Source organism: Cibotium barometz, chromosome 8, assembly GCF_041138505.1.
Source record: "Cibotium barometz isolate CiBa-2024 chromosome 8, ASM4113850v1, whole genome shotgun sequence".
Taxonomy (NCBI): domain Eukaryota; kingdom Viridiplantae; phylum Streptophyta; class Polypodiopsida; order Cyatheales; family Cibotiaceae; genus Cibotium; species Cibotium barometz.
This window is the reverse complement of record NC_141053.1, coordinates 21,917,124-21,930,555: the sequence shown is the minus strand read 5'-3', so window position 1 is coordinate 21,930,555 and position 13,432 is coordinate 21,917,124. Positions and strand designations below refer to the sequence as shown.

At 44.7% G+C, this 13,432-nt stretch overlaps 1 protein-coding gene across 2 annotated transcripts in view; it reads right to left on the bottom strand.

Moving 5' to 3' along the window:
* LOC147636038 (thiamine pyrophosphokinase 1-like) overlaps nucleotides 1–13,432 on the bottom strand; it is a 62,045-nt gene that overhangs the window by 10,511 nt on the left and 38,102 nt on the right. Inside the window, exons 1-3 of one of the 2 annotated variants that reach the window (XM_086801485.1) lie at nucleotides 10,622–11,781; nucleotides 10,317–10,475; nucleotides 10,047–10,143 (exon numbers count right to left, since the gene is read on the bottom strand). In XM_086801485.1, coding sequence (XP_086657611.1) covers nucleotides 10,047–10,143; nucleotides 10,317–10,475; nucleotides 10,622–10,658 — 293 coding nt within the window. In that variant the 5' untranslated portion in view covers nucleotides 10,659–11,781. Of the gene's footprint in view, nucleotides 1–10,046; nucleotides 10,144–10,316; nucleotides 10,476–10,621; nucleotides 11,782–13,432 lie in introns of those variants that run through there. The other variant, XM_086801484.1, reaches the window with a different exon arrangement.

Sequence of the window (13,432 nt, the reverse complement as noted above, 5' to 3'; positions counted from 1 at the left end):
ACTGGACAATTGTGACTTGGTTCCAAAGTTATCGAATAATGTTCTCCAGAGATATGAAGTAAACTTTGGATCCCTATCAGATGTAATTGTCCTTGACAAACCACATATGGAATCTGAATCGATCAATAATAGTCATGCATTGTGTGTTCCTGGATCCAAATGCTGCTCGAAGGGATCCTACCAAGTCTAGAGACCCATTTTGGGAGAGTCTGTAGAACTCATCCTCAAGGTTGTGATCATGTATTGGGGAGAAAGAAACCGTTCTTTTTAGGTCGGATGTCACCACTTCTCTAGCAGACGTCTGAAATGATGTCATGATTGAATACATGTGGAAGGTCGCCATGGAAGGATTGGTATCCTGGTGTGAGTTCCTGGCATGATTTATGAACTCATGGAAGGATGGTAACCCTGGTGAGTGACTCTGGAATCATGGAAGGATGGTAACGTCACCACTTCTCTGGCAGACGTCTGAAATGATGTCATGATTGAATACATGTGGAAGGGCTCCATGGAAGGATTGATATCCTGGTGTGAGTTCCTGGCATGGTTTATGAACTCATGGAAGGGTGGTAACCCTGGTGAGTGACTCTGGACTCATGGAAGGGTGGTTACCCTAGTGAGTACTTTTTGGTCCTGTGTGGATGGTGCCTGTGAACGGCCTAGTGACTTGTTTTTGATGCCGGATATTGCATCGTATTTTGCCTGTGAATGTCCACGGGCACCGGGGATGCTTGGAAAACCCATGGATACACGTGTGCACACTTCCTTGGGACTCATATGGTTTCCTTATGTGTTTTGCAGGTGGTAAGTGTGCACACTTAACCCAATTTATTCATTATTTCATGTTACTAAGGTTTATTGGGTGCAGGGTTCACATTCACTTAAAGTGTGGGCGGACACACTTATAATTTTATAAGTGAGTTCACATCAAGGTGGACTATTTTTAATGAACCAAGGCCAAATATGAGAGATGGGCATCCGGGCACTCCCAAAAAGCTCCACGAGTTGCTATTCTGGGTATGGGAGGGCCGAAGTGGGCATGCCCTAACCTGTAGAGCACTCAACCTGAAATCGTGGGCTGTTAGGAGCTGTGTGGACAGGAAAAACAGCAAGTTTACTCATATGCATGACCTACAGGTGGAATACATGCGAAGTACAAGGGTCCCAAGGCTGGTTGGCTGCTATTTCTCTCTATAGGGCAGGTCGACTTCATCTACAGGAGGGGCTGTAGGCTGATCGATTTGGCTCCAGGACCTTGTGCATGGCTGTTGGGACTGTTTTTGGGTTTCTCTGCTAAGAATAGGGCTTGGATGGAGTGAGCAGAGCCTCTACAGGAGCTGGCCGACTGTTATAAGGGCCATTATTGGCTGTTTTTACAGATTTGCAGGAGGTTTCTCGCAACGAAACTTGAGCAAACATGTCCCTAGACAAGTACCAAGCCTGGGGATGTGATCTGGTGGAACCTGTGGGTGGCCAGTGAGCCAAAAGCATGGCTGGTTACTGTTTTGCAGGTTTGGGACAGCACTTTGTTAGAGGGTTGGTGACCGCTCTATCAAAGTGGTTGGTGATCACTCTACCCTGGTTAGTGACCGAGGGTGTTCTACAGGAGCGGTTGGTGATCACTCAACCTTGGTAGGTGACCGAGGGTGTTGCAACAGGAGTGGCTGGTTGGTGAGCGAGGAGTTGCAGGTAATGTGTTTACCTATGTTTCCATAGTTGGATAAATCTGGTGTCAGTTGGATGAGTGTGTACTCTCCAGGCACCCGCATCTTCTTGTACATATAAATACTTCTATTGGTAATAGAGATACCTCAGGGGGGGCTGGCCCAACTTCAGCCCCTAGTGTTGTGTCATGTGCAAGTTGGTTTATGTTTGCAAGATGTATATGCTCATGTAATGTTTCACAATGATGATAATCATGTATATGCCAGGAATGGTTGATGTATGTATGCTGTTTTGGTAGTGAATTGGTTACGTATACACGTGCCCGTGTGTGACAGTGGTATTAGAGCATTGGTTTCTTTCTTTGCTTAAGAAAGACGATTTTTGGGCATACGAAAAGCTTTTTGCTGAGCATACAGATTATGAAACATGAGCATGCAAGTAGGGTCTGGTGAGCATTCAGATGCACAACGGTCTACTAAATCCACATATTTTGACCAAGCCGATGTACTTTCAGAGCTAGAGGCTCTCAAGCATCAAGTTAGACGCTATCGTGAGGAGACAGCTGAATTGTGGTCTCTCAAGAATGACCCTGATGTGCAAAGGGTTTTGAATGAAAAGAAAAAGAAGGGTTCAAGTGACGATGCAACCTTTGAGGCTATAGCAGCAGAGATGGGATATGAAGATCCTAGAGAGCTGGCCATATCTTATTCGAAAGGCAAAAAGGATGTATTGGGTGATGCAGGTAGAAAAAAGGACTCCCCGCATGGAAGCACGTGCAGATTCCAATACATCAAGAGATGTAGATCCTCGTCACCGTTATGCATCTTCACGCCGAGAGCGTTCTTCAAGTGAAGATTCTCACCACTCCAGGAGCGTGTCTTGAGTACGTGGGAAGAGACCCAGGCATGAGTCTCCTAAGCCTAGACATGGGGCTAGAGATAGGTCTCGCTCTAAAAAGAAAAAACCAAGGGCCTAATGAAGGGAACAACTATGAGGCCAACCCAAGACAACCACAGGCCGATCCATTACTAACGACACCGTGGCCATATCATAAGATGAGTACCATGATTTTCAGCAATTCAGGCCTTTGCTCAGAGATGAAGAACTCCTTGCTTGGAGAGCCAAGAGGGAACAAGACAAAAGAAGGGCTCAAATGTTTGAAGACTTCATCAAAGATAGAGCCACCGAAGAGCCAAGGGATTGAAGTTGCCAAAGCCTATCTTCGTGCCAAAGGAGTCACCATTGTAGAAGGATCTAGAGCCACCATGGCTACCCATAGGCCTCCTATCTTAGATGTAGTCTCTTCAGGACAAGCAAGAGAAAGAAAGGCTAAGGAGCCTACATCAACCGGTAAAATGGACTTCAAGCCGGGAGATAAGAGTGTCAATTTTGATGCTTTCTATGGAAAGCGGGATACACAAAAAGCTTTATCCTTTCTCAAGCAATTTGATGCCACTTTTGGAGGAGAGGACTTCACCAAAAAGTTCAAGCTTCGCATGGTTCGTATGCACTTGAAGGATGCCGCCGAGACGGAGAAGAAGAGGAGGAGAGAGAAGAGAGGAGCTCTCCTTCTCTCTCTCTCACGCTTTTCGCAACACGGAGGGGAGGGATTCGCTGCAGGCTGTCGAGCGGAAAAAAGCCACTCTCCCATTTTAAAAAAAAAATTATAAGCTTTGAATTTAAAGCTTAAAAAAGGTTTTATTAAAACTTTTGAATTATTTTTTTTTAAGAGTTTTTTTATTTAAAGCTTTTCAAAAAAGCTTGGGAAAAAAGGTTTGAAAAATAAGAGCTTTAAAAAAAATCTTCACTGAAATTTTCTTAGATTTTTTTGGAGCCTCTTGGCTTTCCGTTTTCCCAGGAAACCTATTGACTTTCCGAATTCCTGGTAATTCCTTTTTCTCGAGAATTCTTATTTTCGAGGATAATTTGGAGTTTATAGGTTAGTTGATCTAGTTGTTTTGGTGGATTTTATTGGATGGTTTCCAAGTTTTATATGGACTCATCAGGTTCTGCCTAGATCACTTGTGTCTAGGGGTTTTTTTTAACGAGTACTACACATGTGTTTCACTTTTTTACTTTGGAGTTTTGCGTGAACAACACCACGTTCATATACTCCGGATTGATGAGTTGGCCACCAATTCTAATGCTTCTTTTAATGACCATTAGATGGCATGCATTGATTTATTTTTATGATAAACTATGATTTTCATGGATTCAAGGTACTTCTATGCTTCTATCCATGGTTTTATGAGGATCTTTTGGATAATATCATGTGCTTTGAAGGTAGCATTTGCCTTCGTTTTTGCACGTAATTTTGGAGTATGTTCCTTGTACTCTCGTACATATTCCAACCTAGATACCTAGTTGCTTATGTATCTAGGTGAATTGTTATTTTTCTACCCCAGCTTTATTGTGTTTATTAGGTAGTTATCATTAGAAAGGCGCCAATAATTCAAATTGTTTTCTAATTATGTACTCGGAAAGAGTTATTCCTGTCAGAATATGCAGCGAAGATGATGACAAAATCTGAGAATACAAGAGCAAGCGCAGAAAAAATACAGCAATGGAGAGAGAGAGAGAGAGAGAGAGAGAGAGAGAGAGAGAGAGAGAAGAAGAAGAAGAAGAATGTATTATCGTCCTCTGAGAGCCGATAAACGGCCCATGGGACCTCCACGAAATTATTACAAAGCTTTAAGAAACAAAAAACAAAGCCTCCTCCCTTCATTGGAGGGAAATACAAAGCCTTCTCCCTTCATGGGAGTGATATGGAGCTTGTCGTATGGTCGCATTGTGCTGTAAGGTAGCCATGATGTTTAAGAATCTTGGTGATATAAATGCCTACAGCAGGCAAGCTTGGCATGTGTGAGCAGATCCACCAAGTCATGATATCCTTCTAGAATGGTACTAAAGTCCTTTCTTATGTGGTCATATTGTGGGCATGTTAAAAGGACATGTTCCTCCGTCTCCACTGCTCCCAAAGTGCATACTTTGTAGTCTTTTCTCTTTTGGGATATTGCTCCATGCTCCTTTTTCAATCTCGAGTGTGTGTGACCTAGTCCGGATAAGTGCAAGACCTCTCCTCGCATTGGCGGGAATAGGCATGCTTATGTATTTCTGAGCATTGTCTTCTTCACTTGAGTATGTGACCCAATAGTTTGGGTTGATGTGTGAGCCATAATATTCAAATTTAGCCCTTTTTTCTGATGATTGCCATTTATAGTGGAGTGCTTCCAATAGTGCTTGATGAAATGCCTTCTCATCTACTTCATCTGATGCTGCATTTAGATAGGATCCCAAAAACATGATACAATGGTGTGGGGGCCATGGGGCCATTTTATATGGCCCCAAACATGCAGTCGGCCTGTAGAGAAGGCAGCCGCTTGGACCTAAATGTCCACGACCAACTATATCCACCAGTCGGCTAGCTGTGCATAGTCGGCCAGCACACATGAGAGGTCGGGGACTAGAAGGAGCAGTCGGCCAGCATCCAAGACACCCTGACCAACAGTCGGCCAATGTCTGGATCAACCAGAAGCCACAGAACTGCCTCCCACACCTAGTAAAAATAGGAAAAAAATGGGAAAAAATATGGAGAGTGGGGAAAAATGAGAAAACACCTAATACGAGGAGCGGGCACACCCACAACAGAGGCCGTGGTGTAAATGTATAGACAGGAGATGACTTCTAACACCCCCTCTCAGCTCCTGGCTGTGGAACTAATCCCAGGGAGCTAGAGTGCAGCCGGAGCAACACCTGAGATAGCGACTTCGTGAAGAGGTCCACCGCACTGTCCTCCGTCGAACAGAACTCTAGCAAGATGTCATCAGCAACGATCTTTTCACGAACACAAAGTGCCTCTGGATGACTAAGGATTCCACCAGTGGAAACACAATCCTGCCAAGTAATCTCTGCAACCTCACCACCTCGCAAGCAACATCACAAGCAGCCCGGTACTCTGCCTCTGTCGACAACAAGGCAATAGATGGCTGCCTCTTATTGCTCCTGAGCCGAGGGTAAAACTATCACCTGAAGTAGATCTCCTCGTGTCTGGATCTCCTCCCCAATCTGAGTCACTCCAACAGTGGAGTCAGACTCCATCCATCAATCCCCCTCACATGTAAAAGAGTCCAAGATCCTTCGCATGCTACAGAAACCACAAGATACGCAATCCTGCCTCCCAAAGAGTCATCTGCAAACATGAGCTCAACAGCCTCATTAGGAAGCTCCCATCCAATCTGGTATACATCAACCAAATCAATGAACCATTCTGCTTCCGAGTCAAAGGCACCATACTGTTCACAAGGATCAAAAACTATTACGGTGGGATGCCAAGTCCTGGAAACCTGCTGAAAGACCACTCAAGGCCTTAGGAAACCTGTAACCAACCCCCTCTGAATCTGGAACCACAAAGCTTGGAGGATGTGCAACATCCACCTCCTTCTGCAAGTAATCGACTGTCACCTGCCTGGCTTTCCAAGAGGTCCCCATGGAAAGAACTTCCTCATCTACAGGAGTTTCTTTGCCCCCGAATACTACGAGACATCAGAGCATAAGTTACTTGTAAAGTTTCCTCTGACTGACGAACACAAGAACTACCAACATCTGTACTGGAAAGTTCCTGCCAACTACTGCCATCAACTAGCAAGCTATCCTCCATCTAGTCCCGGAAAGCCTGCACCTACAGCGTATCCACACTTGAGTGGCCATTACCAGACTACCACTCATCACAAAACTGAGGACCTGAGAGAGAGAGTGCAGAAAGTTTGTAAACTCCATTCTCCACTCCGCCTTCCCAAACTACCTGTCGTGTTGCTTTATCCCACAGAGCAACAAAATGCTCATCAAACTCCACCCGTACGGCAGTCTTGCAAACCTGATGCACTGACAACAAATGAAAACCAAGTGATGGAACATACAACACCTGGGAGAAATGCTTCCCTCTTTGCCATCGGAAACTATCTCCAACCTGCCCTCACTGTGAACTGGGATAGTGGATGTATCCCCAATAAGAATGTGACCAGAATACCTGTAGAGATCCTGTAAATCTGAACGAGAAGGAGTCATGTGCCTGGAAGCACCACTATCTAGAATCCACTCCCAAGTATCCGTAGGCGGCGAGTCCTCCAACCTCCTCCCTGCCCGAAGAAAATGAAACATCGATGTCCATCACCTCCAGGTGCACAAATGCTGGAGTCTTCACGATTGCTGCTGAAGATTCTTCACCCTTCTCGGTGTTCTGCTTGGGACACTACCTCCAATAGTGGCCTTTCTCACTACAACCATTACAGGTCCTCTCTGCCTTTAGTTTCTCGCGGTCTACGTCGGACATCTTCTCAGAAGACTTCTCTGATGAAGCCTTCCCTTTGCCCTTGTTGTTATTCCGGTCTTTCGACCGTTGGCTAGTTAAGGCCTCCGAACCTCCGCCCTGTGGAGGGTTCGTGAATCTTTCCTCCTCGTCCAAGACCATGGGCACAAGCTCCTCCCACGTGATGGTGCTGAACCTGCCACTGGTAATCAAAGACGAGTAGAATGCTGAGTACTGAGAGGGCAAGTGCGACAACGTTATGGCCATATCCTCTGATGATATCTCCTTCCCAGCCTGAAGAACTTCCTACTCAAGAGCCTGGAGCTTGTTAATGTGCTCCCGCATCGTTGATGACTTTGCACGGTTCATAACTCGCATCTGTACTTCCAAGGAAATCCTCTTCATGGGTGATACCCTGTTATAAAGAGAAGCCAAATGTTGCCATATACCTCTGGCCAACGTCATATGCTTTATATGATTGATTACCTGCGGTGTGCAGTTGAGGAAGATGAATGAACAGACCCTGGCATTGACACGATCCCACAATTGTGCCTGTGCCTCCCAGTCCTTACGAATCGACGGTAACTCCCCTTCCTCTACCTCCGGCCGTGGAACCCCAACAAAGATGAAATCAGCAAGGTCGTATGACTCCAGAACAGATTCCATCATAACCTTCCATATGCCATAGTTATTCTCGTCCAACTGACGGTCGACTAGGAACGTGGGGAGTGTCGGGATCTTCACATGGCTCTCAACCATCTCAAGCAGATCTACCATTGCGAGGATGTAACTGAAAAGGGTGGGTGGGTGGGAAAAAAAATGAAGAACTAAACCTGCAAGTGGCTGTCCAGCAAATCAACCCGCCTTCCTCTTGCTTCTCCTCTTCCCGTACGGTCAAAAACAGTCCACCAATCAGCAACAAAACAGCCCCCCTCTTGCTCACACAGTTCCCAAGATCTTCCAAGAGCCTAGAGCTCTGATACCATGTCAGAATATGCAACGAAGATGATGACAAAATCTGAGAATACAAGAGCAAGTGCAGAAAAAATACAACAATGGAGAGAGAGAGAGAGAGGCGTGTAACTTTGCTCTATATACACAAGGAAAATCCCGAAAACATGATACAATGGTGTGGGGTCCATGGGGCCATTTTATATGGCCCCAAACATGCAGTCAGCCTGTAGAGAAGGCAGCCGACTGGACCTAAATGTCCATGACCAGCTATATCCACCAGTCGGCCAGCTGTACACAGTCGGCCAGCACACATGAGAGGTCGGGGACCAGAAGGAGCAGTCGGCCAGCATCCAGGACACCTTGACCAGTAGTCGGCCAATGTCTGGATCAGCCAAGAGTCACAGAACTGCCTCCCACACCTGGTAAAAATAAGGAAAAAATAGAAAAAAATATGGAGAGTGGGGAAAAATGAGAAAACACCTAATACGGGCGGGCACACCCACAACAGTGGCCCTGGTGTAAATGTATAGACAAGAGATGACTTCTAACAATTCCTTGATGTGGTCTCAGTTATATAGAGACAGGTTTTAGTATGTGAAAGTCTGGGATAAGGCCATCTCATTCCTTTTATGCAGGATTTTATTCATATTTCCTAGATGGCATACTAGGGAGTTCCAAATTGGTAAGGTATGTATGGATGGTATCATGGCGGTATGGGACGCTAGTGATCCCTCACATATATTATCTTATCGAATAATTTGGGCTCTAGATTATTGTCTTTACTTGCATCACTTGGCATGTTGACCCCAACATTCAAAGACAATCTCATTTTTTGACTTCACTTGAAGTTGTAGTGTAGGCGTTCTTTAGATAAACTTCTTTTATCTATAGCCTGCATGTTTTGATGAGTGCAATCTTATCAGCATTTTCACTTGTTGAAATCTCTTTCTTTAGAGTTCAACGAATTTATCTCGTTGTGTTCGGATTAAGGAATTTTGGATTTTTTCTTTGTTGGCATTTCTTTCTCTAGTTGCGTCCTTTAGGTGATTTATACAATCTACCTGATGGTTTACGAATGTACATATGTGACTCATAGAGACGTTGATGAGTTTATGCCTGGTTCATGCATGTTTATGCATGATGATTATCTAGAGAGATCTTAGGGTTTTAACAATCTGGAACAACATCTACCGGATCCAACAGTGCCATTTTGAAGGTGTAACGCTTCATTAAACTTTCCAAAAGCTAAAGAGGCCTCCTCCAATTATTTTAAAACCTAGTGCTGATTGTTTTTCTTCTTCTTGCCCCTCATTGTAGTGGCCAAGACCTTTATGCTGGTGTCCATCTCCGCAGACAACTTCAACCACTCTACCAAACGGATCTTGATGCCATCTTCGAAGGCACCCCTATCAAGAGGACCCACACTAGATGCCTGTGAACGGTACCACCGTATTGTGCCAGCTCAAAACAACTGAGATTTTGTTAGACCAGGTCAAATGAAGAGCGATTGTGGTACTCCTGAAAGGTCCTTAAAGGAGGAATGAGAGCCGTGGCACATGTCATCAAGACTACTGCCACTAGCAAACTTGCTTTTCGCCCTTACCAGTCTGCTTCTTCATGTTCTTCAGACAGTTTCTTTTAAGACAATCTGTGGCATCAGAATAGAAGCATTGACTGACAGCTCGCGTCACTTGGAGATCTTCAAGAGTGACACCAAACATTGGGGCTCCCCAAAAAAGCTTGTCCTTACCATCCTCAATCTAAGACTGCCCACTGTTCTCTTTCATCTTCTCTTGAGCAACTTGTAATAAAATTCATGGCAGCTAAGCAAACAAATGGACTCATGATTTATACGGAAAATAATAACGCACTAATTGTAATTAACAGAACAAAATGATGAGCACAAACCAAAGCTCTAATTCATTGCAGATTCTCTCATACAAATGTGAACTCCAATTATAGAATTATATATTTCGAATAAGCATCTCCATTTATGACCACAAAGTGAGACCTATCTACCCATGTGGCATCTCAATAAGTATCCACAGCTTTTTGTTTCTTCAAGACTCTTCTTCAACCCTTTTACAATCATCATACAAATCGGATATGTAAGAGACTTCACCATTCACGAACTTTGATAGGATCCTTGTGTGGTAGTAGACTAGGGATACAATCATAAATTCGGTTTGCTCCCCCATCTGCACATATACGACAACATGCTGCAACAACCAAATGCCTATAATCAATATTTTATCCAAATGTTCACACTTACGCTCACCACCATATTTTAATCAAAACATTTACATAGTGAAGTGGTGCTTAGCCTAAACTTAAAACTTACAAATGAACCATAACGAATAAAAAATTTCATGACTTGTATCATTGGACAAACCTCTGCTCCATAGAAATGGTGTCAGCAATGGCAAGTCATGGTTCAAGACCACAAGTGCGAATGCATCCTTGACATCCTCTTTTGCTTGTTCAGGTGAAACCACCTGAAGAAAACTAGAACAATGATACATAGTTGGAAGAACCACCTCTACCATCTCACCTGAAGGCAAAGATTCGGCTGTTAAGGGCGTGCTTTTGGGCTATAAAATGAAAATGGAAATGTGAATAAACTAGCATGCCTTGTGCTTAATTTAAAAAGCCTATGTATTTCAACATTTGTTTAGCACATGAACCGACTATGCTCACCATAGGTATACTTCGGATATGGCCTAAAAATTGTCATAGAGTCTTGCTGAAGCAGTTACTTGGACAATGAAAAGTTCATTGAAACAACGGAAATTAAACACACAGGCGGGCAATTTAGCTAGAGTTGAGTATGCTGCCTACTGGGAGGAGATGAACTTCACCACCAGGGGCCAGGATGCCTAGGACCTTCTGAAGTACCTCACTGAGCCTCATGTTTTCCAGATTGGACTTTTGAGACCAAGGTCTGAATCTTGTTTGGTTGGACTGCTTTAATTTTTTATGACTGGGCATGTGACAGAGGCAGCTCTGTCGGTCAGCACCATGTTCTCCAATCATGCCCCAGTTCTCCTACATCTCGGTGACCTGAGCCAATAGGACCGTTAGCAGTCTCCTAATACACACCAAGAGGTGGAAGGAAGCTCCGGATTTGAAGTCAATTGGGCCAATGGACCATCTGAGTGAGGTTTCTATGGCAACATGCATTGTTTCCCTAAACTAGCACTAAAAAAGAACAATCTTTGAAGAAAGACTCATCCAGCAACTTCACAGCCTGTGCAAAACCTCCGTGGGGTACTGAAGTGCTCTCTTTCTAGGCTCATGCTTAAACTTATACAGCACTATGCTCATGGATGCAACTTCCTCATTATCAAGCATGGACATGATCATCCTCCTCAACGTCCATCAGACAGATGAGAGGTACATGCGACTTCCATCTAGGTGCCAATCCAAGTACTGTCTCGGGCTCTCCGTTGAAGGCGTCGAAGCAAGACTAAGCTGCAGGAGAGACCTTCAAGGTAGGAAAATATCCTAAAAGCCCGATCCATGGCTGTAGCCATGGTGCCAAGGGGGAGGACTTTCAGATCTCCGTAATGCCCTGGTAAATCTCCGGATCCTGTATGGTCCATTCCATTTGTTTACTTGATGTGAATCTGTGGATGGACATGTGCTTTTGAAGAGAATACACACCAATCTTGTAGAGAAAAAAAAGACGATTTGTGAAGTCAAGTGGTTAGAGCATAGCAGCCTTCAGAGGTTACTGTTCCACACCACGCTAAAAGATCCAATACTCTTGAAGTTGCCCTCATGTTTCCAGTAAGTAGGAGGGGATGCTACATCTAGAATACTCTCGAGTATTCTAGAAGACCCAAAGAAGTACCAGATAAAGAAGAAGTATCTTTGAAGACTATCTGCCCTCATGTTTCACGTGAGTACAAGGGGATGCCACATGCATTAGTCCTTAGATGCATGTGCCAAGACATCCCGAGGTCATGTATAGGGTAGGGCAAGGGAGTTAGGATTTAGGAGGGGATGCCACATGCATTAGTCCTTACATGCATGTGCCAAGACATCCCAAGGTCATGTATAGAATAGGGCAAGGGAATTAGGATTTAGGAGATCATTGTGATCTCTCACAGAAGGGAGGCGCTTGATAAGCAACTGTAAGGATAGGTTAGATTTTTCACTGGTTAGATCTAGGTGCATGCCTTTCAAGGGTCAAATAATGATGCGACACCCACTAGCTTCTGTGGAAATGCGTGATGCCTGCAATAGAGGGCCAATGTAGGCAAAACAAAATTAGCAAGAATACCCAATTATCAGATTTGGGACCAGTTTGAACAGCTTTCGAAGAGCCCTATGTGCCCAAAAGAGCCCTTTCGAAAGTTCCAATGTGAAAGGCCCAAAGTTGGGTGTAAACCCCTTCATTTTTGTTTTTTTTTAAGGGAAAAAGTATGCCAACACGACTCTTGGCGGAGGACGCTGACAAGTAGAAGGGGGTGAGATAGGCCTATACCCCTCCATATTAGACGAAGAAGAAGAAAACTCTCATTTGATCAACATCCCAGCTCTCAGCCCTCTCTTGAGCAAAATGCAGTGCTTGCAGCAATCAGCCCGGCGCCCATGCACACCAGACGGATTGTGCCCGATGGAAGCCTCCAGTGGTTTCAAATTTGTGAAACACGTGAAAGCAGGCTTAAAGAGTGAAATTCAGCCATTGTAATTTCCATTCTCATATCATTAAAGCAAATATTGCCTTGGCATGAAATTGCCTCCCATACATGGAGCGTCTACATGGGGGATACCTGTCCACCCAGATCCAAAAGTCTACGCATCTCATTGGGGGCAAAAATGTTAAGGAAGACAACTTGGTTCTCCCCAAGACCAAGAATCACCCCTTGCGCTCTACTAGGTGCCCTTTATGGCCCCTCCTCTTGGTTCATTGTCCCAATCTGGTCCACCTTGACAGGTGCCCATGGGCTGTCCACAGCCATGGCCCCAAAAAAGACCATTTTTAATAACCATATAAGTGCATGGCTTTCATACATGGCCATACCTAATTGTCTGGGACTCGGACAAGGACTTGACACTGACTTAGCCTTCCCAGACACCCAACCAATGGGTTTAAGAAGTGTACACTTGGCCTCATACAACCACTACATCTTGCAAAGAGGCTTACAAAAGACTGCCACACGCATGACCGGACCAAACCCTAATGACCTCAATGGCACCTGGCGACATGTCCCTTGGACTAGGGCTCACAGCATGCGCAAGGCCCATCAAAAAGGGGATCCTCAGTCCTAGATGAAGACCAATGTCCAAGTAGCACCCTAGGACAAATGTTGCAGTTGACATGCAGACCACAGCACATGCACACAGTTGGCAACCGGAGTGTCCAGACATGTCTTCATCTTCACAGGTATGCATCATGTGACCGGCCAAAGTCAAAGGGTATCCTACCAATCTCTCTTTCCATGGCCAACACCAGGAGCGAACACAAATGATTAATCAACTCCACATATGCTCGACCCGTTG